Raw genomic sequence first — 24,770 nt, forward strand, 5'->3', positions numbered from 1 at the left:
TGGCATGAACATCGACTTCTCTAACTTCCGCTAAGGCCCCACCTCCCCCTCGTACCCCATCTGTTACTTATTTTTATGCACACATTCTTTCTCTCACTCTCCTTTTTCTCCCTCTGTCCCTCTGAATATACCTCTTGCCCATCCTCTGGGTCCCCCCCCCCCCCCGTCTTTCTTCCCGGACCTCCTGTCCCATGATCCTCTCGTATCCCCTTTTGCCTATCACCTGTCCAGCTCTTGGCTCTATCCCTCCCCCTCCTGTCTTCTTCTATCATTTTGGATCTCCCCCTCCCCCACCAACTTTCAAATCCCTAACTCACTCTTCCTTCAGTTAGTCCTGACGAAGGGTCTCGGCCTGAAACGTCGACTGCACCTCTTTCTACAGATGCTGCCTGGCCTGCTGCGTTCACCAGCAACTTTGATGTGTGTTGCATGAATTTCCAGCATCTGCAGAATTCCTGTTGTTTGCAAACAGATGAATATGTTATTGACAACAACATACTCTACGTGGCTCCCCGGAAAACCATCTACTGGTTCCAATGATGTGCAGATATCTAGCACATATCCTCCCCTGGGCAGGACATCTGGGTCAACAGAAGACCTGTTTGAGGTTTGGGCAATGGTTCCACTGGCCCACCATGTATATAGATGTGCACAAGTCCTGCACATGCAAGATGGCACCAGTGAACAACAATTCCTTGAGCGATATCTTTCAGATAGCCAATCTCTTCAATTATTTCACTTTCTCTGCATCTGCTGTATGTTCTGTATATATCTTGATTGTTTTTCAGAAATTGTTAGAGCCTGTGACATGTAGTTTGGAATTCGATGAAATGTTCTAATACTCTGCTGTCCCTCCAGAGGACCAATTGCACAAGCTGCCTCGTGGAGAAGACCAGAGACAACGCCATGATTGATTCCATTTCAAAGAGTCAAGGTGAATGCAGAGGAGGTCAGCGGTCACTTTTCATGGAGAACATGGGGGCAATGCTGGTCAGTAGCTGGGTCGGCGGCGTTCAAACCAGGTATAGCAGTCACCCTTCACGGAAGGATTGAGTTTGTGCAGCCACTCTCCTCAATGCTATTTTGAAATTCTGAGATTTATGTGATTATTGGACTGCTGTTTATATTGGTCTCCTGCGACTGTGTTTTCTTTCTTGCTGCCATTAGATGGGAGGGCAATACTTTACTTTTTGTGTGAGAGAGGGACTGGGGATTTGGGGTCTGATGTTCTTGACGGTGTTATTCTATGTAAGAATAATATGCTGGATGTGGAGGCTCATGAGGTGGTAGATAAAGAGAAGAGGAACTCTTTTATAATTCATCTATTCTGGCTTATCACGCTGCAGACCTGGTTCACTTGACAAGTTGTTACCTTTCTTAGAGTTTATGATGATAAAAAATTGGACAAGAGTTGACTCGATACCTCAACTAGCCTGTCCCAATTTATTGCCTTGCAACTGATAAACCTCTTTACCCTCCCAGACTACACCTTCCAAGACCACTAAGCATGTGTTGGCATTCAGAATAATGTGTATTCTCAGTTTGGCTAGAATTACAAAATTAGTGGTTAGCATATCAGAAGTGAGAGAAAAAAATACAATTGCTATTTCTAACTATATCAAATCATAAAATTAACTGAGCTTCCATTTAAGGTTTGACATAGTTAGCAATTTCCAGCTGATTCTATTAGTTTAATACATTTTTGATGCCTCCTGTTAAGGTAGTTTGGTAGCAGTTCTTGATTTTTTAATGAAAATTAATCAATTATGAGCAGTAAAAAGGAACGATTTACACAGAAATGAAAAGATTTATACCAAATAGCTTAATCAAAATATAATATTTTAAAATATGAAATAAACAATTATCTGCCAACATGCTGTTGATCAAAAGTTACAACATAATGAACCAATATTCCAACAACACCCTAAAAGATAAAATCAATACACAGACATCCCTAAACGTAAATATAAATCAGAACGAATCTAATAAAATGTCACACATTAATTAACCTCTTATTTAATAACATTTATCTTATGAATAACAATGTAAAACATATAGATTAGGAGCAATGAAGACTACATAATCTCTCAGTCACTCTATTGTTCATTAAGATCTATTACAATGAAGATATCAAACTAATGGAAATGGACAGAGATATACTAACTGATGAGAAAGGACACATTATTTTAACAGTCTCAAGCACCATCAAAGCATATCTCTGTCCATTTCCATTAGTTTGATATCTGCTTCTTTTTTGTAGGGTGGTCATTTTAGCAGAAGAATGACATATCCACACTAATGTTCACAAACAGCAATAATAACTAACATGACGGGTATAATGAAATCATTAGCATGGCAAGTAGCGGTCACTCCATCCCACTAGGTATGTGTCATTGTCAGAGTGCAACAGTTCCCTTCTTTCCCCTGTTTGGTATTTCAGTGGAACATTTAGAACACACAACAGAAGCCTGAAGATAATCACATTGTGATTTTTTTTTATCTTTATCTTCTTAGCAGAAAGGTGATTATGAAGGAAGGCAAGGAATGTAAGTAAATTAGGTACATTTTTTCAATAGTTATTCAAAACTTTTCAATCAATGATTAAGCTCTAATGTGAAGTTATTTTCAAAGGTGAAATACATAAAGGATGCCACCTAGCCAAATATAATTAAAAAGATAAATCATCAAATGACATACACAAAAATGTTACGCACATAACCCATATGCCCATAATTGTCTATAAATTAGATTTTTTGGGCGGAGGACCTGAACTCCTCACATACATGTTTGCAACAGTGCTTGGCTTCCACACAATGATGCAGTAATTTGTACCCTGATTGGGTCCCAGTGACTGCACTCCCAATCTATTGTCATTGCCAACTCTTCACTAAACATTAATCAGAGGAGGTTTTTATAACACTCGCTGCCTAGCCAGCAATCCATATTATTGTTGCCATGGAGAAGATAGGCTGTACAAGGCATGGAGAACACATCAAACTTCTTAAGAGGGACACTGAATACCTGGTGAATTGGACAACTGGCAGGGAGGATAATCCATGTATAATGGAGCAAGGCCAGGTAATATTCCATTCACACCCTTCAAAATCTTTAACCCTACCTATCTCATGCACCACACCCCACAGCTCAGGGCTATAAATAGGTAAAAAGATAAGCTATTTATTTCATATTTTCCATTGAGGCAGAGTGCCAGCAGTAGAGGGAAGCCATCAAGATGGATGTAGGATCTTCTCAGGCTGAAGGACAAAGTTCACCTCTTTCCAGTCAGGGAAATCTGTCAGGCACTAAATATATGACTTCATTGTCCAGTTGTGATCTGTGCAGTCCTCTCATAGTATCCAAAAGTAGTAAGTGTTGTGCCCTTTGTAGCTTTGTGTGTGTCATCTGACAGCTGTCCAAATGTGTGCAGAATCTGACAAGGACATCCGACATGGATCCTGAGAAGAAGTGCCTAGTTTCTCAGCACTGTATGATCCAATTTCCGAGCAAAATTCATCACTTCAGTTTATATCTGAAAGTTTTTCTGTGTTACAACCTGGAACTTGACTCAGAAATGAATAGCCTCTAACTCCCTTGGAGTGGATTAAGCTGTATTTTCTTGACTATATCCAGTGGCTAAGGGAACCTGCAGCCTTCAGCCAGGCTCAGACTACTACCAGCCCATGCAATGACACACAACCACACATGTACCATGCAAGAAAAGATCCCGTGATGACCATCTATCACCAAAGTAGAAACAAAAAGCAGCACCAGTAAGGCTTAGGGAGAATTTTTAAAAACAAGCCTAATTTTTTTTCTATCTGTAACACAGAAAAGCAGGCTTAATTTTTGAACAATACAACTAAGCACTCGATACCTGCAGAGATCACATCTAAAAATTTCTTCAGGTCTTCTAAACATGGAGGTCACCAGGCATGAACAGTAACACAATAATTATGCCTGTACAGGTAATCCTCACAAACAACATTTGAATGAGGCCCATGTCCACTTAAGTTCTAAGGGGTATGACCTTATTATGTCCAGTGCTAGGGATCATAGAAATTTATAGACTTCCAGAAAAGTTTTTTTTTACGTGGTTATCTTTGAGTTTGATACAATCTAATATGCCCCACCCCCATCTAACTGCAGATATTCAGGGCACCCAATCATCTCTATAACCTCACAAAGGTTCCTTTCTCAGGGAGAGTGGAGTCTGCCTCCTCCTTGAGCATAGGGCTGCAGACAGCAACAGTACAACGATTTGTCAAATAGCCAACTTCCTAATCATTCTGGTAGAGTTGAACTGCCCCCATGTGGCATTGAGAGCTTCACAAAGGAAAAAACAACAAGAGCAGAAAGGAACATTGAACCACGAATATGAGGATGTGTGACAACCATCTGAAGACCTTACTGATCAAGGCTGTGCAACTTGGAGGCTTGTAGGATTCTAGCTTTTAGCTGTTGTGCCACTCAACCACATAGCTCTAGGGATGTAGGCACTTCCTGAAGCGCAATGCAGCCTCTAAGTGCTCTAATTTAATTGACTCAAAAAGTAGTTTTTGTACGATCATAAAATAAGATGACAAATAAAATATACAGAAAAATATCTCTCACAACTCAAAGGCATCAGTGAAATATAATATTAAGGTATTTTAAAGAATATTTTGCACAACCATCATTTTATATAATCTTACCGAGCAAATCTTGTGATCGCAATGAATCACCTAATCTACAGTGTTAGTTCAGCTGTTTCTATTCAAACTATCACCAAAAGCTGGAATTCTCCTTACTCAGCTCCAGGCAACCCTCAAAGGCAATCCAACGTGTAAGCAAGCAAATTGCAAAAAGTGATCTGTGTTAACCGGTGTGTTGAAATCCTGATATTCTTGAAATTCTTTACCACTTACCTCTGCCAATCTGACTGTTGATGAGTCAGTTGGAGGGCCTATGCAGGTGTGGGTATAAATTTCCCAACAGATTGTTTTGTATTTTTCTTTTATGACAAGGGTGTGTCTGATGCTCTCTCTCTCTTAACACTCACACACACTCTGGCAAAAATGCAAAAACACACACACACTCTACTGATCATTGTCCAGCTTCCTGTTAAAATAATCTCTTGGCCATTGAATCTAGTCTTTCTCAAGAGCTTAGTTTTCCACCTTTGCTCCGTCCACTGCAAAAAGGGAGGATCTCCCAGTGTCTGCCCAATTCAATTGATTTTCCGCTCCCATTCCGGCATGTTAGTCCATAGACTCCTCTATTGGAATGATGAGCCCATGCTCACATTTGTGGAACAACACCTCATCTAGGTAGTCTCCAACCAGATGGCCTGAACTTCTAATAATTTCTCCCCTCTCACCCTGCTCTCTTTTCCCATTGCTAATTCTTAGACCATAAGACATAGGAGCAGAATTAGGCCATTCAGCCCATCGAGTCTGCCCCACCATTCCATCATGGCTGATCTCGGATCCCACTCAACCCCGTACACCTGCCTTCTCGCCATATCCTTTGATGCCCTGACTGATCAGAAAACGATCAACCATCTGCCTTACCTCTACTCACAGACTTGGTCTCCACCGCAGTCTGTGGCAGAGCATTCCACAGATTCACTACTCTCTGGCTAAAAAAAATCCTGCTTCCCTCTGTTCTAAAAGGTCACCCCTCAAATTTGAGGCTATGCCCTCTTGTTCTGGATACCCCCACTATAGAACACATCCTTTCTGCATCCAACCTATCTAGATCCTTTCAACATTGGGTAAGTTTCAACGAGATCCCCATGCATTCTTCTAAATTCTAGTGAACACAGGCCCAAAACAGCCAAATGCTCCTCATATGTTAAACCCTTCATTCCCAGAAACATATCCTTTCTGAGATATGGGACCCAAAACTGTTGACAATACTCCAAGTGCAGCCTTACTAGTGTATTATAAAGGGTCAGCATTATTTTCTTGCTTTTATATTATAATTCCCTTGAAATGAATGCCAATATTACATTTGCCTTCTTTACCACAGACTCAACCTGAAAATTAACCTTCTGAGATTAAAGAGGAGGAGGTGCTTGCTGCCTTACAGCAAATAAAGGTAGGTAAATCCCCTGGGCCTGACATGATATTTCCTCGGACCTTGAGAGAGACTAGTGTAGAAATTGCAGGGGCCCTGGCAGAAATATTTAAAATGTCCTTAGCCACGGGTATGGTGCCGGAGGATTGGAGGGTAGCTCATATTGTCCCGTTGTTTAAAAAATGCTCCAAAAATAAACCAGGTAATTACAGGCCGGTGAGCCTGACATCAGTAGTAGGTAGATTATTGGAAGGTGTTCTGACAGCTCGGATATACAAGTATTTGGACAGCCAAGAGCTGATTAAGGATAGTCAGCATGGCTTTGTGCGTGGTAGATGGTGTTTAACGAATCTTGTAGAGTCTTTTGAGGAGGTTACCATTGTAGACGAAGGAAAGGCTGTGGATGTTGTCTACATGGATTTAGTAAGGCGTTTGACAAGGTCCCACATGAGAGGTTAGTTCAGAAGCTTCAGACACTAGGTATCCATGGAGAGGTTGTAAACTGGATTCAAAATTGGTTGTGTGGGAGAAGACAGAGGGTGCTAGTGGATGATTGCTTATCAGACTGGAGGCCTGTGACTAGTGGTGTGCCTCAAGGATCTGTGCTGGGACCATTGTTGTTTGTTGTCTATATCAATGATCTAGATAATAACGTGGTAAATTGGATCAGCAAGTTTGCTGATGACATTAAGATTGGAGGCGTTGTGAATAGCGAGGAAGTCTTTCAAAGCTTGCAGAGGGATCTGGACTAACTGGAAAAATGGGCCAGAAAATGGCAGATGGAATTTAATGCAGACAAGTGTGAGGTGTTGCATTTTGTAAGGACAAATCAAGGTAGGACATACACAGTAAATGGTAGGACACTGAGGAGTGCGAAGGAAAAAAGAGATCTGGGAGTTCAGATACATAATTCCCTAAAAGTGGCATCACAGGTAGACAGAGTTGTAAAGAAGGCTTTTGGCATCCTGGCATTCATAAATCAAAGTATTGAGTATAGGAGTTGGGATGTTATGGGGAGTTGTATAAGACATTGGTGAGGCCAAATTTGGAGTATTGTGTTCAGTTCTGGTCACCTAACTATAGGAAGAATATCAGTAAGATTGAAAGAGTGCAGAGAAGATTTACTAGGATGTTGCCGGGTCTTCAGGAGTTGAGTTACAGGGAAAGGTTGAACAGGTTAGGACTTTATTCCTTGGAGCGTAGAAGAACGAAGGGAGATTTGATCGAGGTTTACAAAATTATGAGGGGATAGACAGAGTAAATGTGAATAGGCTCTTTCCACTTAGATTAAGAAGATAAATATGAGAGGACATGGCTTTAGGGTGAAAGGGGAAAGGTTTAGGGGGAACTTCTTCACTCAGAGCATGGTGGGAATGTGGAACAAGCTGCCATCTGACATGGTAAATGTGGGCTCACTCTGAAGTTTTAAAAATAAATTGGGTATGAACATGGATGGGAAAGGTCTGGAGGGTTATGGGCTGGATGTAGGTCAATTGGACTAGCGGAATAATGTTTCAGCACAGATTAGAAGGCCGAATGGCCGGTTTTCTGTGCTGTAGTGTTCTATGGTTCTGTGGTTCTATGGGAATCTTGCATGAGGACTCCTTATTCCCTCTGCACCTCTGATGTTTGAACCTTCCCCTGATTTAGATAACAGACCACACTGTAGTTCCTTTTACCAAAGTGCATTATCATACATTTCCCATCTCTGTATTTCATCTCCCACTTTTTTGATCATTCTTCCAATTTGTCAAAGTCCTGTTGCAATTGCATTGCTTCCTCCAGACTAGTTACCCCTCCACCTATCTTTGTATCATCTGCAAACTTTCCCATTATGTAAATCATTGACAAACAATGTGAAAAGTAGCGGTCCCAAGTGAAGATCCAGCCATCTTCATCATCATCATCAATATGTATAACATTCAAAAGCAAAATGCAGCAGAAAGACTTAGCTTTTATATAAAAACTGAATACAAAGTATAAATTAATATTTGTGCATATCAAGGTCATAGTAACATAACCATATACTACCTTGAAATTCATTTTCCTGCAGGCACTTACAGGAAAATAAAGAAATTCAACAGAATTACCTAGCAAGCACTGAGAAGGGGTGTATAGCAGAAACTTTATCAGGTGAACTAAGGGAAAACTGGGGAGACATGATAGTAGCTGGTAGACTCTGGCCTTAAAAAACTAAAGACACAGGGAGAGGCGGGAAGAGGTAAACTGTCAGTCAGCATAAGACATCACTGGATCTTTGGTGGTTTGTCTACTCAAACAATGCATTGTTAACAGCAGTTCTTCAGAATTGACAATGATGTCTGCTAGGGTTGGTGAGTCTTCATGAGACTGAGAATTTGATTCTATACACACATTCTTCAACAGTGGTGCAATATCATTGCTTGGGAGAGTGGAATTTGCAGACCCTGACTGATCCTCTTCTTTTTCCTCTACCAGTGTATAAGGAGAGCAGCTATTGAAGGATGTAGTACCAGCATTAGGTCACTATCATCTCTCAGCTCTAATAAAGATAAATTATCACAGAATAAGATATTCAGGTTTGTTGTTACTCTTTACATTGAACTTCAGTGCAACTTGTAGTGATTCAATCCTGCACGGTGTAAACCTTGTATGCATAGTAGAGATAGCTATCCTCTAACTTACAGTGATAATAAAAAGGGGCTTGTCACACAGCATAACTAATCTTTAACTATCAACTGAAACATAATCATGAGTCTTCTTGTATATATCCACCATTTTAAAAAAACTCCTCTATTAAGCATTACTAAACTTCTCAGAGATTCTCATCTGGATACAAAAATAGATAAATTTAATTCACATAAATGCATGTACAAATAACTCAGGTAATTTTGGTCCGGTGTTTACTTTATACCACCTTTTTTCTAAATGCCGCTTTGGTACAGCTACTTGTACTGCTCCTGAGACGTATTTTGGTCAAATCCTTCCAAGTGCAGATTGATGTAAAAGTGCGAGGAATAAAATAGCAGCATGTACAAGTAGAACTTTGATTTTCGACACCATCAATTATTGATTTCCAGTGTGAACCTGACGACTTTTCGCTGGCATCAAATATCGTAGCTTCTTCCAGAAATATGAATGTTTGCCTTCTCCCCATTTTACAGTTCCTTTTGATTTCAGAAGAAGCTGAAGTGACTCTGGGAGTGACTTAGTGTTGTTTATAGGCTTTAATTGAATTAGTATTGGTTTTATTTTTCTTTCAACCAATACCTGATGCAGCCCAGTCATCAATTCATATGTGGAGCTGAAATGATCATCCACATATTCTTTGCTGAGGATTATAATTAATCTTCGACATTTGTTAATGTAGAAAATAATACTTTCTGCAGATGCTTTGAAACAAAATAAACATTTCATTATTAAAATACATCACGAAGGAAAGAATTCCTAACATTCCAGGCATTAAAACCTAAACCAAAAGTTCTTAGCTGTTCTGTAGAGCCAGTTAATTGATAATTATAGTCTATTATTTCATCCAACAGCAGTAATTTGCCATGAACAGTATTCAAGTGGAATAAAGACAAAGGTGTAAAAATAGAAAATGTTTATTTAAAAATTGGATCTGCTACTGCCGTCAGCCACTTTACATAATTTCAGTAGTAATGAACCTAATTTTCACTATTTGTCCCATTCAACACGGGTGCTGGTGAGCATCAACACTCTGCTAGCCAGTGTGTAAGTTACAGTGATATGGACTCAGTGTCACCAGCAAAGTGAAAAGAAGTCCACTGATATGTATTCTGGCCAGTAGTTTTGAGAAAAGATAATGTTTACCTGTTTACTTTTTTGCTGCACTGTTATTAAACAAGCTTTTCAAAATTTCTAAATACAAAGCGCAGTGGTTAGCACAACACTTTACAATACAAATGACCCGGGCACAATTCCTGTCACTGCCTGTAAGGAGTGTGTACATTCTCCCCGTGACCTGTGGGTTTCCTCCAGGTACCCTGGTTTCCTCCCACAGTCGGTTGGTAGGTTAATTGATCATTGTAAATTGCCCCGTGATTAGGCTCAGATTAAATGCTGGGCAGTGCGGCTTGAAGGGCTGGAAGGGCCTATTCCACACTGGATCTCAATACATAATGTGTAAATAATACCCAAAATAGAACAAAACCATACTCCGTGTTACTATTGGTAAATAAACGTTGGATGAAAAATGAATTACGCTTACCCACTCCTGGCACAACATCACGTTCAAATATGCATAAACGATAACCAAATTTTTCTTCCAGAATTGCAGGCAACAACTTAAAAGCAAATTCTTGTTCTTCATGAGTATTAAGGAGGGTATCATCATTTTTAAGGAGCAATACATATGCATCATATTCTTTGTTATCTGAGATTTAAACAGAAGGTACTGAGTTTGATTTTCATATTGAACAAAATTTAACACTTGCACTCTTATATAAAGCCATGTAGCATTTTATAAAATATTATATTTAGCATGCTTTGCAGAAGACCATGATACCTATTGAAATTCCATGTGCATTTCTGGAAAAAAATAACAAAAAAGTTCCAATGGGCAAGAAATAATACCATCTTTACACTATATCAAATTTCTAAATTGCAACCCAAATAATTCATATGTCTTCCTGTAAAGATTATACTAAGAATTTTATGGTGAACATAATCTAGCAGTCCACCAAGATGATCTCAACCTTGTTGTGGTTTGGAGGCTTGAAAGCCTCAATGACCTGGAGAACAATGCTGGCTGGAGTCAGGGCTTTATGCTTTAGCTCTTAGTAGGATCACCCATGCCAAACAAGTCAATGAGTAGAGGCCAGACTAAAAGCGGTCCACAGGTTTTCCAGTTTCAGAGGCTGAGCTCAGGGCTAATGACCCTTACTGGTCAAATAAAACTGTTCCTTCTATGTCTGTGTGTGATGGGATTCCTGAATCTACAGCTGGGACTTGATTGATTGCCAGTCCCTGAGAGGAAGCTACTGGCACGATGACCGAAGCCCTGAACACTGCCAGAGAGGGAGGACCTTCATTGGCACTCTAAACACCAGTGGCATAATGGGCAGCAAGGAATAATCTACCAATGACATTTACAATCTCAGCTTGTTCTGAATCAGTGTCATAATTGCTATTTGTTTACAAGTGGTGAGTATTTAAGATTGTGTTTGCAATTCCACCTCTGAATCAGGGATGATGGACTCGATTCCCATTACAGACTGACTGGGATTAGAAAGTGGCCCATAAATGCTGGTTGACCTACCTGGGTAGAGAATTCTCTAGTTCTATCAAATAGATTGAGTATGGCCTTAGTCCAAGAAGTTATTGTAGAAAAATGGCTGAGAAGTTCTGAATGTTGAAACACTGTACAGTGAGATCACCTCGTTAACAGTTTCTGGGGATGCTTAACATTGAATGCATTCAATCTTGGGAAGTGTAATTCAAGCATTAAATGTTCCTCAGTTGCCAGTAATTAGCACTTACATTTATGTGAGAGTTGTTTTAGATCTACTCTATGGCAAAATGCAGTGACAGATACCATGGCAACAAAGACACTAATGAGAATACAAAGTACAGAGTGATGGCTGTATTTGCTGCCCATGCCCTCACATTCTGAGGATATGTATTGATGAATTTGACCGTTGAGTTGCTGCAGTCTCTGAGACGTTCTTTGGTAATTTTATTTTATGGCAACATAAAACTGAATAGATATATCAAAATAAAGGTGATTTGAAACTTGGGAGGAAACCTGGAGAGGAAAGAAACATCCTTTCATTGTACCTTACATATGCTTGGAAGCTCACAATGAATTTATGATCAATGAAGCTGCTACAATATGTACAATTACAACTTTAAATCAAAGAATAGTGAGGTTTTATAAATATTCAGAATTTTCTCATGTTCTTACCTCCACAAGTTTCATCTCTTCCAGTGAGATCCCTGAAGCAAAGGGCAATTTGTACTTTGAAATATGCACAAACGCATGCCAGAATGAAAAGCACAACAATAGCAGAAAATAATAATCCAACAGATGGAGGCACAGCACTTTTGCCTATGAGGAAAAAAGTATTTTAACTAATAGTTTATTGTAATATCAGTCTTTACAAATTCATTTCTAATGGTGTCAGAAGACAAGGTATAAATTTTAAAATACCATCCATGGAAATGAACAAGCAGTCAACATTTCAGTCTGAGACCCTTCTTCAGGACCGGAAAGGAAGGGAAAAGATGCCAGAATAAAAAGGTGGGGGCTGGGAAAGGAGGATAGCTAGAAGGTGATTGGTGAAACCAGGCAGGTAGGAAAGGTCAAGGTCTGGAGAGGAAGGAATCTGATAGTACAGCAGAGTGGGCCATAGGGGAAAGGGGAGGAGGGACACCAGGGGGAGATGATGAGAGATGACAGGTAGGTGAGAAGAGTAAGAAGTTATAGTGGGGAACAGAAAAAGAGGGGAGGGGGAGGGAATTTTGTATTACTGGAAGTTCTACTTCAGGCAAATGGAGGGCAGGTGCTTGATGAAGTGGTCCTCCAATTTATGACAGGTCTCACCAATGTAGAGGAGGATGCATTGGGAGCACCAGATGCAATAGGCGACCCCAGCAGATTCACAGAAGTGTTGCCTCACCTGGAGGGATTGTTTGGGTCCCTGAATGGAGGTGACGGAGGAGGTAAATGGGCAGGTGCAGCACCTTGGCGGCTTGCAGGGATAAGTGCTGGGTGGGAGATTAATGTGAAGGGATGAATGGACAAGGGAATCACAGAGGGATTGATCCCCGTGGAAAGCAAGGAGTGAGGGGTGGAGGGAAAGATGTGTTTGGTGGTAGGATCCCTTTGGAGATGGTATAAATTGTGGAGAATGGTAGGTTGGATGCAGAAGCTCATAGGATGGTAGGAAAGGCCAAGAGAAACTTGACAACTCTTAAGGCAGCAGGAAAATGCAGTGAGCATGAATGTCTGGGAAATGGAGGAGATAAGAGTGAGGGCAGCATCAATGGTGGAGGAAAGGAAACCACATTCTATGAAGAAAGAGAACATCTCTGAGGTCCTGGAAAGGAAAGTCTCATCCTGGGAACAGATGTGATAGTAATGACGGGACTAGTCAACATAGCCATGGGAATGGGTAGGTTTATAAAAGATGTCGGTCAACAGTTTGTCTCCAGAGATGGAGAGATTTTGCCAAAGTTTTTGAAAGGGCAGTACTATCTACTCTCCTAGAATGCCAAAATTTCTAATCCACCAATCTAATCCCAGTGGGCTCCTACAATTTACAAATGTATTTAAGGTTTGATGAGGCCAATGGTTTCCGACTGCATTTTAGATTTGGAATGAGCAGGAACACCCATGAGGGTCAATTTAAGAGATTGGGATGGGCAGCAAAAATCATTCCCCATGGTTCTTTTTCCCCACTGTGGGGAAACACGAGCAACAACTGAGTTAGCAGCTGACCAATTTTTCAGTGTCTGAGCTGTTTCCCGCCCAGGCCAATTGTGTTAGCAGATATTTAAAACATTTGGACAGTACCTTTCTCCTGGAGAAAAATAGATCCTATCATCTTGTTAACTGATGTATGCAAAACACAATTAAAATGCTGATTCAGATGTTCTTCTTTAACTTTGGGAAATACCAGTGGCCTCTCAACATATACTCCATCATTTCTAATTGTTTCTCTGAAAAATGCAAATAATCTACTTTTAAAAAATAATATGAATGGTGTATAAAATATCACTCCAGCTGAGCCAAACAAAATATACAAGATCAAATCCACAACAATGTGCATTATTTACCTACAGGAAACAAACTGCTGGAGAAAATTAGTGGGTTGAGAAGTATTTGCTTGGGTCCTAATTTAGTTTCTCAACCCAAAATGTTGATTACTTCTTTGCATCTGCAGATGCTGTTTGACCCATTGAATTCCTCCAGCAGCTTATTTTATTTTAATCCAGATTCCGGAATCTGTAGTCTCTTGTGTCGACATTATTTACTAGCTTTACCAGAGAAACTGCAAAATGTGGATCAGAATCAAATTTAATATTATTGGGGTATGTTGTAAAATTTGTTGCCTTGCAGCAACAGTTTATTTCAGTGCATAATAATTAAAAAACTATAAATTACAATAAGTATATACTAAGAAGAAAATAATTTAAATAATTATTACAAAAAAAGAAGAAAAAAAAGTGAGGTAGTGTTCATGGATTCATTGTCCATTCAGAAATCTGATGGTAGAGGAGAAGTTGTTCCTGATATGCTGAGAGTGTGCTTTCAGGCTTTTGTACCTTAAGTAGAGGGCACTTACTGGGTGATGGGGGTCTTCTTTTGGATGCTTCACCTTTTGAAGGTGTCCTGGATGCTGGGGAGGCAAGTGCCCATGATGGAACTGTATGAATTTACAACCTTCTGCAGTTGTTTCCAATCCTGTGCACTTGCCCCTCCACGCCAAACAGTGATGCAACCAGTCAGAATGCCCCCGACAGTACATCTGTAGAAATTTGCAACTAACTTTGGTGACGTACCTATTCTCCTCAAACCCTGAATGAAATATAGTCACTGTCCTGCCTTCTTTGTAATTGCATCAATATGTCGTGCCCAGGATAGTTCGTAAGGGATGCTGACACTCAGGAAGCTGAAATTGCTCACCCTTTCCACTTCTGATCCCTCGATGAGGACTGGTGTGTGTTTGCTCACTTTCCTTTTCCTGCAGTCCACAACTAATTCCTTGGTCTTACTGACATTGAGTGCAAGATTGTTGCTGTGACACCACTCAACGAGCAAATCTATCTCACTCCTGTACACCTCCTCATCACTATTCAGCCAACAATAGTTGTGTCATTGGCAAATTTAGAGATGGTCTTTGAGCTGTGCCTAGCCACACAATCATGGCTGGAGAGAGAGTAGAGGAGTACATCAGTATCGACTGTCAGCGAACGGAAGTTGTTATTTCACATCCACATAGACTATGGTCTCCTGGTGATGCAGTCAAGGATCCAGTTGCAGAGGGAGGTGCAGAGACCCAAGTTTTGGAGCTTGTTGATTAGAACCGAGGGTGTGATTATGTTGAACGCTGAGCAGTAGACAAGAAACAGCAGCCTGACATTTGTATTGCTATTGTCCATATGATCCAAGGACGAGCGGAGAACCAGTGAGATTGCATCCGCTGAAGACCTATTGTGGTGACAGGCAAGTTACTGCAGGTCCAGGCTCTTGCTTAGGCAGGAGTTGATTCTAGCCATGACCAACCTCTCAAAACACTTCATCACAATAGATGTGAGTGTCACTGGGTGACAATCATTGATGCGGTTTACCCTGCTCTTCTTGTGCATTGGTATGATTGTTGCATAACTGAAGCAGGAAGGAAACCCTGATTGCAACAGCAAGAGATTAAAGATATCCTTGAACACACCAACCAGTTGGTTGGCACAAGTTTTCAATAACCTACCAGGTACACACTCAGGAATTGCACCTTGCAAGAGTTCACCCGCTTGGAAGATGTTCTGTTGTCGGCCTCCAAAAGAGATCACAGGGTCACTCGATGCTGCAGGGATTCACACAGGTGTAGTTTTATTCTCCTTTTCAAAGCGTGCATAGAAGGTATTGAGCTCACCTGGGAGTGAAGCATCACGGCCATTCATGATGTTAGGTTGTGCTTTGTCAGAAGCAATGGCCTGCAAACCCTGCCAGAGGTGATGTGCATCCGATACGCTCGTTAACCTCAATCAGAATTAGCTTTCTCACCCTCATAATAGCCTTCCGTAGGTTGAACCTAGTCTTCTTCTATAGTTCTGGATCACCAGTCTTGAATGCCACAGATCCAGCTCTCAGCACACTAGAAATCACTTTTCTTTCTTTCTTTCTTTCTTTTTAAATCTTTTTATTGAATAAGTATACAAAAAGGTAAGCCATATAGGCACTAATACACTGTTAGAATATAATAAAATTACAGGAGATATTAATACAAAAAGAAAAAGTGATACAAACAATGTAATTTAAATATAACATACTAAGGTAACATAATAGTATACTAATTTTTATATATATATATGTCAATAGAAAAAAGGAAAAAAAAAAAACCCCCAAAAAAACCACCGTGCAACTAAACTAAAAGCAAAGCAAAGCAAATGGGCTAACTTGGAACCAAGTAGAGTTAAAGAACTCAAAATCACGTCCTCAAACCCGACCTCCATTAAAAACAGTGAAAAAAAACAAAAAGGGTATATAAATATGGAGCAAAAAAGAGAAGAAAAAAAATTACATTAAATGAAAATATTGAATAAAAGATCTCCAGGTCTGTTCAAATTTAAGTGAGGAATCATAAAGATTGCTTCTAATTTTCTCCAAATTCAAGCATAATATCGTCTGAGAAAACCAAAAAAAGGTGGTTGGAACATTAAGCTCTTTCCAATGTAAGATACATCTTTTCGCCATTAAAGTAAGAAATGCAATCATTCTACGGGCTGAAAGAGAAAGATTACTGGAAATTTTAGGTTGTCCAAAGATAGCAGTAATAGGGTGAGGAGAGATATCTATATTCAATACCTTTGAGATAATATTAAAAATGTCTCTCCAAAAAGTTTCCAGAGTAGGACAAGACCAAAACATGAGTTAAAGAGGCTATCCGCCCCGGACATCTATCACAAAAAGGATTAATATGAGAATAAAAGCGAACTAATTTATCTTTGGACATATGTGCTCTATGAACAACTTTAAATTGAATTAGGGAATGTTTAGCACAGACAGAGGAAGTATTGACTAATTGTAAAATCTGCCCCCAATCATCCACGGAAATGATAGACCCCAATTCCTGTTCCCAATCTACCCTAATCTTATCAAATGGAGCTTTCCTAAGTTTCATAATAATATTATAAATCATAGCTGATGCACCTTTCTGACATGGATTAAGGTTAATTATAGTATTTAAAATGTATGTAGGAGGAAGCATTGGAAAGGAAGAAAGTATAGTACTTAGGAAATTTCTAACTTGTAGATATCTAAAAAAATGTATTCTTGATAAATTACATTTATTAGATAATTGTTCAAAAGACATAAGGGAACCATCTAAAAATAAATCTAAAAACCGTGAAATACCCTTAGTCTTCCAAATTTGAAAAGCACGATCCGTAAAAGAGGGAGGAAAAAATATGTTACCTAAAATAGGAATCGCTAGCCCAAATTGGTTAAGATCAAAAAATTTTCTGAATTGAAACCAAATACGTAAGGTATATTTAACTATCGGGTTAGATACCTGTTTGAGGCGTTTCAAATCAAAAGGAAGACAGGAACCTAAAATAGAGCCAAGTGTATAGCCCTAAACAGATTGTAATTCCAATGCTACCCATTTAGGAATGGATAGTATATCCTGGTCAAGTAACCAAAATTTCATATGTCGAATATTAATTGCCCAATAATAGAATCTAAAGTTAGGTAATGCTAAACCTCCATCTCTCTTAGCTTTCTGTAAATGTATTTTACCCAGTCTCGGGTTTTTATTTTGCCAAATAAATGAAGAAATTTTTGAGTCAACTTTATCAAAAAAAGATTTTGGAACAAAAATCGGTAATGCCTGAAATATATATAAAAATTTTGGCAGAAAAAACATCTTAACTGCATTAATATGACCAATCAAAGTTAAATATAAAGGAAACCATTTAGATGAAAGTTGAATAATATGGTCAATTAAGGGTAAAAAGTTAATCTTAAATAAATCTTTGTGTTTACAAGTAATTTTAATCCCAAGATATGAAAAATAATTATTAATCAATTTAAACGGAACGTTATGATATAAGGGAAGTTGTTTATTAATCGGGAAAAGTTCACTCTTACTAAGATTTAATTTATAACCTGAAAAGAAACTAAATTGTGCTAATAACTCTAAAACAGCAGAGATGGATTTTTGAGGATTAGAAATATATAAAAGTAAGTCATCAGCATAGAGTGATATTTTATGGGACTTTAAGCCCCGAGTTATCCCAGTAATATTTGGAGATTCTCGAATGGCAATTGCAAGAGGTTCTAATGCAATATCAAATAATAAAGGACTAAGAGGACAACCTTGTCGAGTACCTCGAAAAAGAGGGAAAAAAGGTGAGCTTAGAGAGTTAGTACGGACCGAGGCCACAGGAGAATGATATAACAGTTTGATCCAGGATATAAATTTCGAGCTAAAGTTAAACATTTCAAGCACCTTAAATAAGTAAGGCCATTCTACTCTATCAAAAGCTTTCTCAGCATCTAAAGAGATAACACACTCAGGAACATTTTGTGAGGGGGTATAAACAATATTTAACAGTGTGCGAATGTTATAAAAAGAGTAACGACCTTTAATAAAACCCGTTTGGTCTTCCGAAATAATAAAAGGAAGTACTTTTTCTAATCTGTTTGCTAATAACTTAGAAAAAATTTTAGAATCAACATTTAATAAAGATAGTGGTCTATAAGATGCATATTGAGCAGGATCTTTATCCTTCTTTAATATTAGAGAGATTGACGCTCTATTGAAAGATTCCGGAAGTTTACCAAGTTTTAATGAAGCCTCGAAAACCCTGCAGAACCAAGGGATTAATGAAGGTGCAAAACATTTATAAAATTCTGCGGTAAACCCATCAGGGCCAGGAACTTTCCCCAGGTTCATAGAGGAAATAACATTCTTAATCTCATCAGTGGTAATGGGAGTATCTAGCATAGAAGACATATCCTGTGAAATCTCAGGGAAGTCTAGGTTATCTAAAAAATCATTCATATATTTAGAGTCTCGAGGAGACTCTGATTGATATAAGGAAGAATAAAAATCAAAGAAGGTTTGATTAATCCCTGCATGATCAAGTATCAGTCAGTCATTTTGATTATAAATCTGATTAATTTGAGATTTAGCATAATTAGACTTCAATTGGTTAGCCAACAGTTTACCAATTTTGTCAGTGTACATAAAATTTACTTCTTGTTTTCTTTAATTGGTTTACAATCGAGGACGAAAGTAATAAACTGTTCCATTTGAAGTTCAGTTCTTTGTTTATATAACTCCTCAGAGGGAGCTGTAACATATTTCTTATCAATTTCCTTAACCTTGTCCACAATTACCAACTCCTCCTGCTTCAGCTTCTTCCTCAAAGCAGCAGAATACGAGATAATCTGACCACGAATATAAGCTTTAAAAGTATCCCAAAGAATGTTCACAGAAATATCCTCTGTATAGTTGATCGTAAAAAAAAGATCAATCTGTTCATTCATAAAGTTAACAAAGTCCGAGTCCTGAAGCAACAGCGAATTAAAACGCCATTGTCTATTATTTTGTGTATTGGCCTGAATTTTAATAGAAAGCTTAAGTGGAGCATGGTCCAAAATGGTTATAGAGTCATAATCACATTTAATCACTGAAGAAATAAGACGAGAGTCAATAAAGAAATAATCAATTCTTGAATAGGAATGATGAACATGTGAAAAAAAAGAAAAATCTTTTTCCTGAGGATGCAAAAAACGCCAAATGTCCGTCCCCCCAGAATCAGAGAGGAATGAATTAACCAAAGTTGCAGATTTATTAGGTAAGGTCCGTAGAGGAGCTGAACGGTCCAAAGCTGGAGATAAACAGGTATTAAGATCTCTGCCCCAGATCAATGAAAACTCATTCAAATTCGGGAACTGATTGAATAATGATTTATAAAATTCCGGACAGTCCATATTGGGAGCATAAACATTAACCAAAACTACCTTTTTATTAAATAGTAGACCACTAACCAGTAGAAATCTACCATTCGGATTAGAAATAATATCATGTTGTATAAAAGTAACTGAGGAGTCTATAAAAATAGAGATGCCTTGAATCTTAGCGTTAGAGTTCGAATGAAACTGTTGTTCCTTGCAGAATTTAAAAAAATGTAGTCTGTCCCCACCCCCCCCCCCCCCCACACATGGGTCTCTTGTAAAAATAGAATTTGTGCTTTAAGTCTCCGGAACACTTTAAAAACTTTTTTCCTTTTAATAGGATGGTTAAGACCATTAGTATTCCAGGAGACAAAATTAATAATAGACTCCATAAACCCTAAAGTCAACTCGCAAAAAGGAGGATTGACGATAGGCTCGACCCACGAATCCGGAAAGGGAACAGAACAAATAAGAGATACCGGGAAGGAGAACGCAACCAATACTTCAATAGTGTAAATAGCCCAAGAAGGAAAAAACTAAAACGTGAAGCCCCTCCCACCACCCCTCACCCCATGACCCCAAGGCTAAATCTAAACCAGACCAGCCAGAAAGAAGCAAGCACTAAAACTACCCCCATGACTTCCGATAGACGCTCCCTAAAAAAAGTGTAAATATAAAAAAGATCAACTAGTTATAAAACAGTAAAAGAACAAAAAAAGTAAATCAATTAAAACAAACACTTAATATAACAGAGAAAAAGCCAGAAAATATTAAAAAACCGCAACAAACCCCAGACCCTATAAATAAACAAAAAAAGAAATGAAATTATTAACATAAACTAGTTATGAAAACCTACAAAAAAAAGATTTAAAAACTACAAAATTTAAGGCCTCAAAGGAAATACGTAGAATGACGGTGAGGAAATAACCACCCAGAATCCCCTGGGAAAAAGAAAGGAATGACGCAGATAGAAAGAAAGTTTAGCAACCATATTAATTAATCAAAAATAAACTTTTCTGCCCATATAAGGCAAAAAAAATTAAAGCCGACAGATTCACAACCTCCGATCAAACAGAGATAGTTAAAAATTACGATTAAGATGTTGAAGGTGAAAATTGATCCAGATAACTCTGGGCATCCGATGGTGATTCAAAAAAACGGAGGGCTCCATCCAACGTACGAATCCTTAGACATGCTGGGTAAAGCAGCGCTGGTTTTAAATCCATCTTGTAGAGTTTCGACATCACAGATCTGTAATGAACCCGTTGATCTCGAATCTGTTTGCTGAAGTCCTCCACGAATCGGAACTGAAGATCCAAAAAATTAATATAACCTTCAGATCGAACGAATTGAAACAGTTTCTCCTTGTCTTGAAAGTAATGAAAACGTAAGATGACATGTCGAGGTTTATCTGACTTAGGCGAGTATGATGGAACTCTGTGAACACGATCCAATAACAGTGGTTGGTCAGGAAATACAGTAGGAAATGCATCTTTTAAAAGTTGAGAAAAAAACTTCATTGGGTTGTCAGATTCAGCAGCTTCACGCACCCCAATCATTCGAAGATCCTGCTGTCGCATTCTGGATTCCAAGTCAGTTTTTAAAGGTCAGAAAGTCAAGTTTCTTCTTCATTACATTAATTGTTCTTTCAATTTTCCCCATCTTGAGTTCATTTTGTTGCGTAGATTTTTGAAGATTAGATATAGCCCTCTGGTGTTCCATAATAGATGTTTGTATTTTATCGATTGAATCGGCAATTTTCTGGAAATTAATTGAAATTTCCACACGAATCAGCTCCGTAATAGAGGTTGAAATTTCCCTTTGAATTAGATCCGATATAGCTTTCAAAGTCACCGGTGGTTCAGTCGGAGGAAAATCGGTACCTTTCGGTCTAACCGGAGGTTTGCCGTCCTTCCCATTTTTTCCATTTTTAGACATAGCAGACCTTAAAAGCATCCAATTATCAAAGAGCCCAATTTGTTTCAAAGTATTGTAAAAGTCCATGCCTTAATGGTTAGTTAAAATATAGCTGATCATAAGATGAAAAACTCAGAGGTAATGGAGAGAGTCAAGAACACGACTTCACTCCATGAGCTCTACCGGAAGTCCCCCTACAAATCTCCTGGTTCATCCAAGGCTTTTGGTTTGAGTATGTCCGGTATGTTCTCAAAGCCATACATTCATCCACAGAAGGCTTGATGAAGTCAATGACAAATGTGTTGTATTCATTCAGATTCAAAGATGAATCCCTGAATATTGTCTAGTCCTCTGACTCAAAGCACTCCTGTAAGCACTCCTCTGCCTCCCTTGACCTTCTTGGTTCTCACCCCTGGTGCTGTGGATCACATGCTGGAGAACTTTTCTCTTCAGAGTAATGTGATAGATGTATACATATAGAATGGAGAGCCAGGGACTTTTTCCACAGGGAGGAAAGTGCAAATAGAAAAGGGTGTAATTATAAGGTGGTTAGAGGAAAGTAAGGGGTAATGTCAGAGGTAGATTTTTCACATAGAGGGTGGCTGGTGTGGGGAACGTGCTGCCAGGGGTGGTGGTAGAGGCAGATATATTAGGAATTTTTAAGAGTCTCTTAGATAGGCACATGTACGAAAGAAAAATGGAGGGTTATGTAGGAGGAAAGCATTAGTTTTACCTTGGAGTAGGTCAAAACAGGGGTCCCAACCTTCCTTGCACTGCGGACCGGTTTAATATTGACAATGGGCGGGAGGAGAGAAGGCAACGCGCCACGCGTGCACAGCCCTCTGGTGAAAAATGATATCGTATCTGTTAAATAGGGGCCGTGGACAATTCTGATTTGATGGAGAATGGACGTGAAAGCACAGAGGAACATCCGGAGAAATTTCTGAAACGCCCGTCCACTGCTGTCGTTACTGTGTGGTCGGGAATCTTTCAGAGGGTAGGCCTCAAAATCCCTGGCCTTGCCTGCTTTTGGCGACCGAGAAGGAGGTCGAATCATTTGGACAGAGATGGCACTCAGTACTCAGTGTCGGAGAGCTGATCAGAGCTCGAAGTTTACGGATGTCTCAAGAGTTGGACTGTGGTCGGCATGGCAGGGAGAGTTTTTCTTCCTTCTCCTGTCTGCGTGAGATGTGGGACATTTGAGAAACTTTGAACTTTACTGAGCTCACGGACTTCTTCATCAAGTTATGGTATTGTTACACTGTTTGTAATTATATGTTATAATTATGTGGTTTTGTCAGTTTTTTCAGTCTTGGTTTGTCCTGTGTTTTGTGATATCACACCGGAGGAAATAATGTATCATTTCTTAATGCATGCATTACTAAATGACAATAAAAGAGGACTACATGTCTTCATAATCATACTGTTATGGACCGGCCAACCGGTGGGGGGGGGGGGGGTGTTCAAGTAGGGTTAAACTCACCTCAGCATGTCTTTTACAGTTAGGGTTGCCAACTTTCTCACTCCCAAATAAGGGGCAAAAGTAGCAGGCAAATCCCAGGACACTTTACCCCTGGAAAGACTACCATGACCATGAAGCCTCGCGCGGGCACCTGTGTGCACATGTGTGACGTGCGCATGCGCACACGTGCCGAATTTTTCCCCACTAATCTGTTTTGCCTTCATCTTCCCGACTATACTGTACATACCTTATTTCTACTTTATATAGGCTGTGTATTTATCATATTCCTGCTTTTACTATATGTTAGTGTTATTTATTTTCGGTTACTGTATATCTGTTATTTGGTATGATTTGTTAGGTTATTTTTTGGGTCTGGGAATGCTCAAAAATTTTTCCCATATAGATTAATGGTAACTGCTTCTTCGCTTCACGCCATTTCATAGGAATGCTGCACCTTAGCGGGGGAAATAAGGGACAAACCAATTTAGCCCAATATACGGGATGTCCCGGCATATACGGGATAGTTGGCAACCCTATGTTCAAGTTCAACAGTGCACAACAGGGAATGAGGAAAGGTCAGCTGACTCATTGCGTTTCCTCACGGCCCGGTAGCACATGCTTTGCGGCCCGGTACTGGTCCACGGCCCAGTGGTTGGGGACCACTGGGTTAAAATGTCAATGCAACATTGTGAGCCAAGGGCCCCTGTACAATGCTGTACAGTTCTATGTTCTAAGAGTGAGGAATGCATGGATGAACATAAGAACAAAGAAGATGCCAGTAGAGATACATTTTAATGATGCTGTAAGAGTGTAATTTTCCTAATCTGGGCAATGGAGGAGGTATTTTGCTGGAAACTAGTGTGATTAAGCATTTCCAAGATTTGAACTAGATAGGAATGGCAGAAAGAAAAATGTAAAAAAAAACATAAGGGATGGGGCGTAAGATCTGGTAGACAACCAACTTGGTTCAAGAAAAGTAGAAAATGCTGAGAACACTTGGGATGTCAGCAACATCAACAAAAAGGAAAATATTGGCATTCACATACGAAATACTTATGCTGTAGCCCAGGGGTTCCCAAACATTTTGATGCCATGGACCCTTACCATTAATCGAGGGGTCGTGAATTCCAGATTGAGAACCCCTGCTCTAGTCTATATTGAAGGGCCTCTATGTAAATTTAATTGTGACAGTACAGCAGGCATCAGGCTTGTTTGACTTATAATACATCAGCTTCCTCCACGCCTACCAACAAAAAGTAGATATTTACTTTGAAATTGTGGAAGTATTCTTGTGAAGCTAATGAGAATGGGAGTCCTGTTCCCTTCCCAACATCAGGATAACATATATCCCTAGGCGCCCAAGCCCCTCACTCCAAGCTGTCTCTGATGCTTCATTCAGCTTTATAATGACTTATCTGCTTGTGATCACATCCTAACATAATAGCTTGTGCAGTAGGTATTCGCTAATAAGTGAGATTTCTTTAATTCTTTTGGCTGGGGTGACACTCTAAACAATGCTGAGTCTAGCCCTACAAACACACTCAAGCTCATTTTCAGTCAGAAATTTTGTAAATATACAAAACAGATTTTAATTTAACTTCCTTTTGCAAAAGTAAATCAAATGCATTGAAATGCATGGCATCCTTTCAAGCTATTTCAATTCAGTGATCTTATTCCAGCTAAAACCTTGACATTCTGTTTGTTCAACCA

The 24,770-nt window shown here is 39.2% G+C and overlaps 1 protein-coding gene and 1 long non-coding RNA gene across 2 annotated transcripts in view; one reads left to right on the forward strand and one right to left on the reverse strand.

Annotated features, from left to right (window-relative positions):
* Positions 1–876: 876 nt before the first annotated feature.
* Positions 877–22,939, forward strand: LOC140200231 (uncharacterized). Its single transcript, XR_011886578.1, has 4 exons — positions 877–1,022; positions 2,515–2,546; positions 6,010–6,078; positions 22,474–22,939. It is a non-coding gene; the product is annotated as an uncharacterized lncRNA (long non-coding RNA).
* Positions 8,895–24,770, reverse strand: part of LOC140200228 (interleukin-18 receptor 1-like) — a 48,437-nt gene continuing 32,561 nt past the window's right edge. Inside the window, exons 8-11 of the mRNA XM_072263233.1 lie at positions 13,574–13,719; positions 11,963–12,106; positions 10,268–10,432; positions 8,895–9,428 (exon numbers count right to left, since the gene is read on the reverse strand). Of these exons, the coding sequence (XP_072119334.1) occupies positions 9,103–9,428; positions 10,268–10,432; positions 11,963–12,106; positions 13,574–13,719 (781 nt within the window). The 3' untranslated portion in view covers positions 8,895–9,102. The remainder of the gene's footprint in view (positions 9,429–10,267; positions 10,433–11,962; positions 12,107–13,573; positions 13,720–24,770) is intronic.

This window comes from Mobula birostris, chromosome 7 (genome assembly GCF_030028105.1).
Source record: "Mobula birostris isolate sMobBir1 chromosome 7, sMobBir1.hap1, whole genome shotgun sequence".
NCBI classification, from domain to species: domain Eukaryota; kingdom Metazoa; phylum Chordata; class Chondrichthyes; order Myliobatiformes; family Myliobatidae; genus Mobula; species Mobula birostris.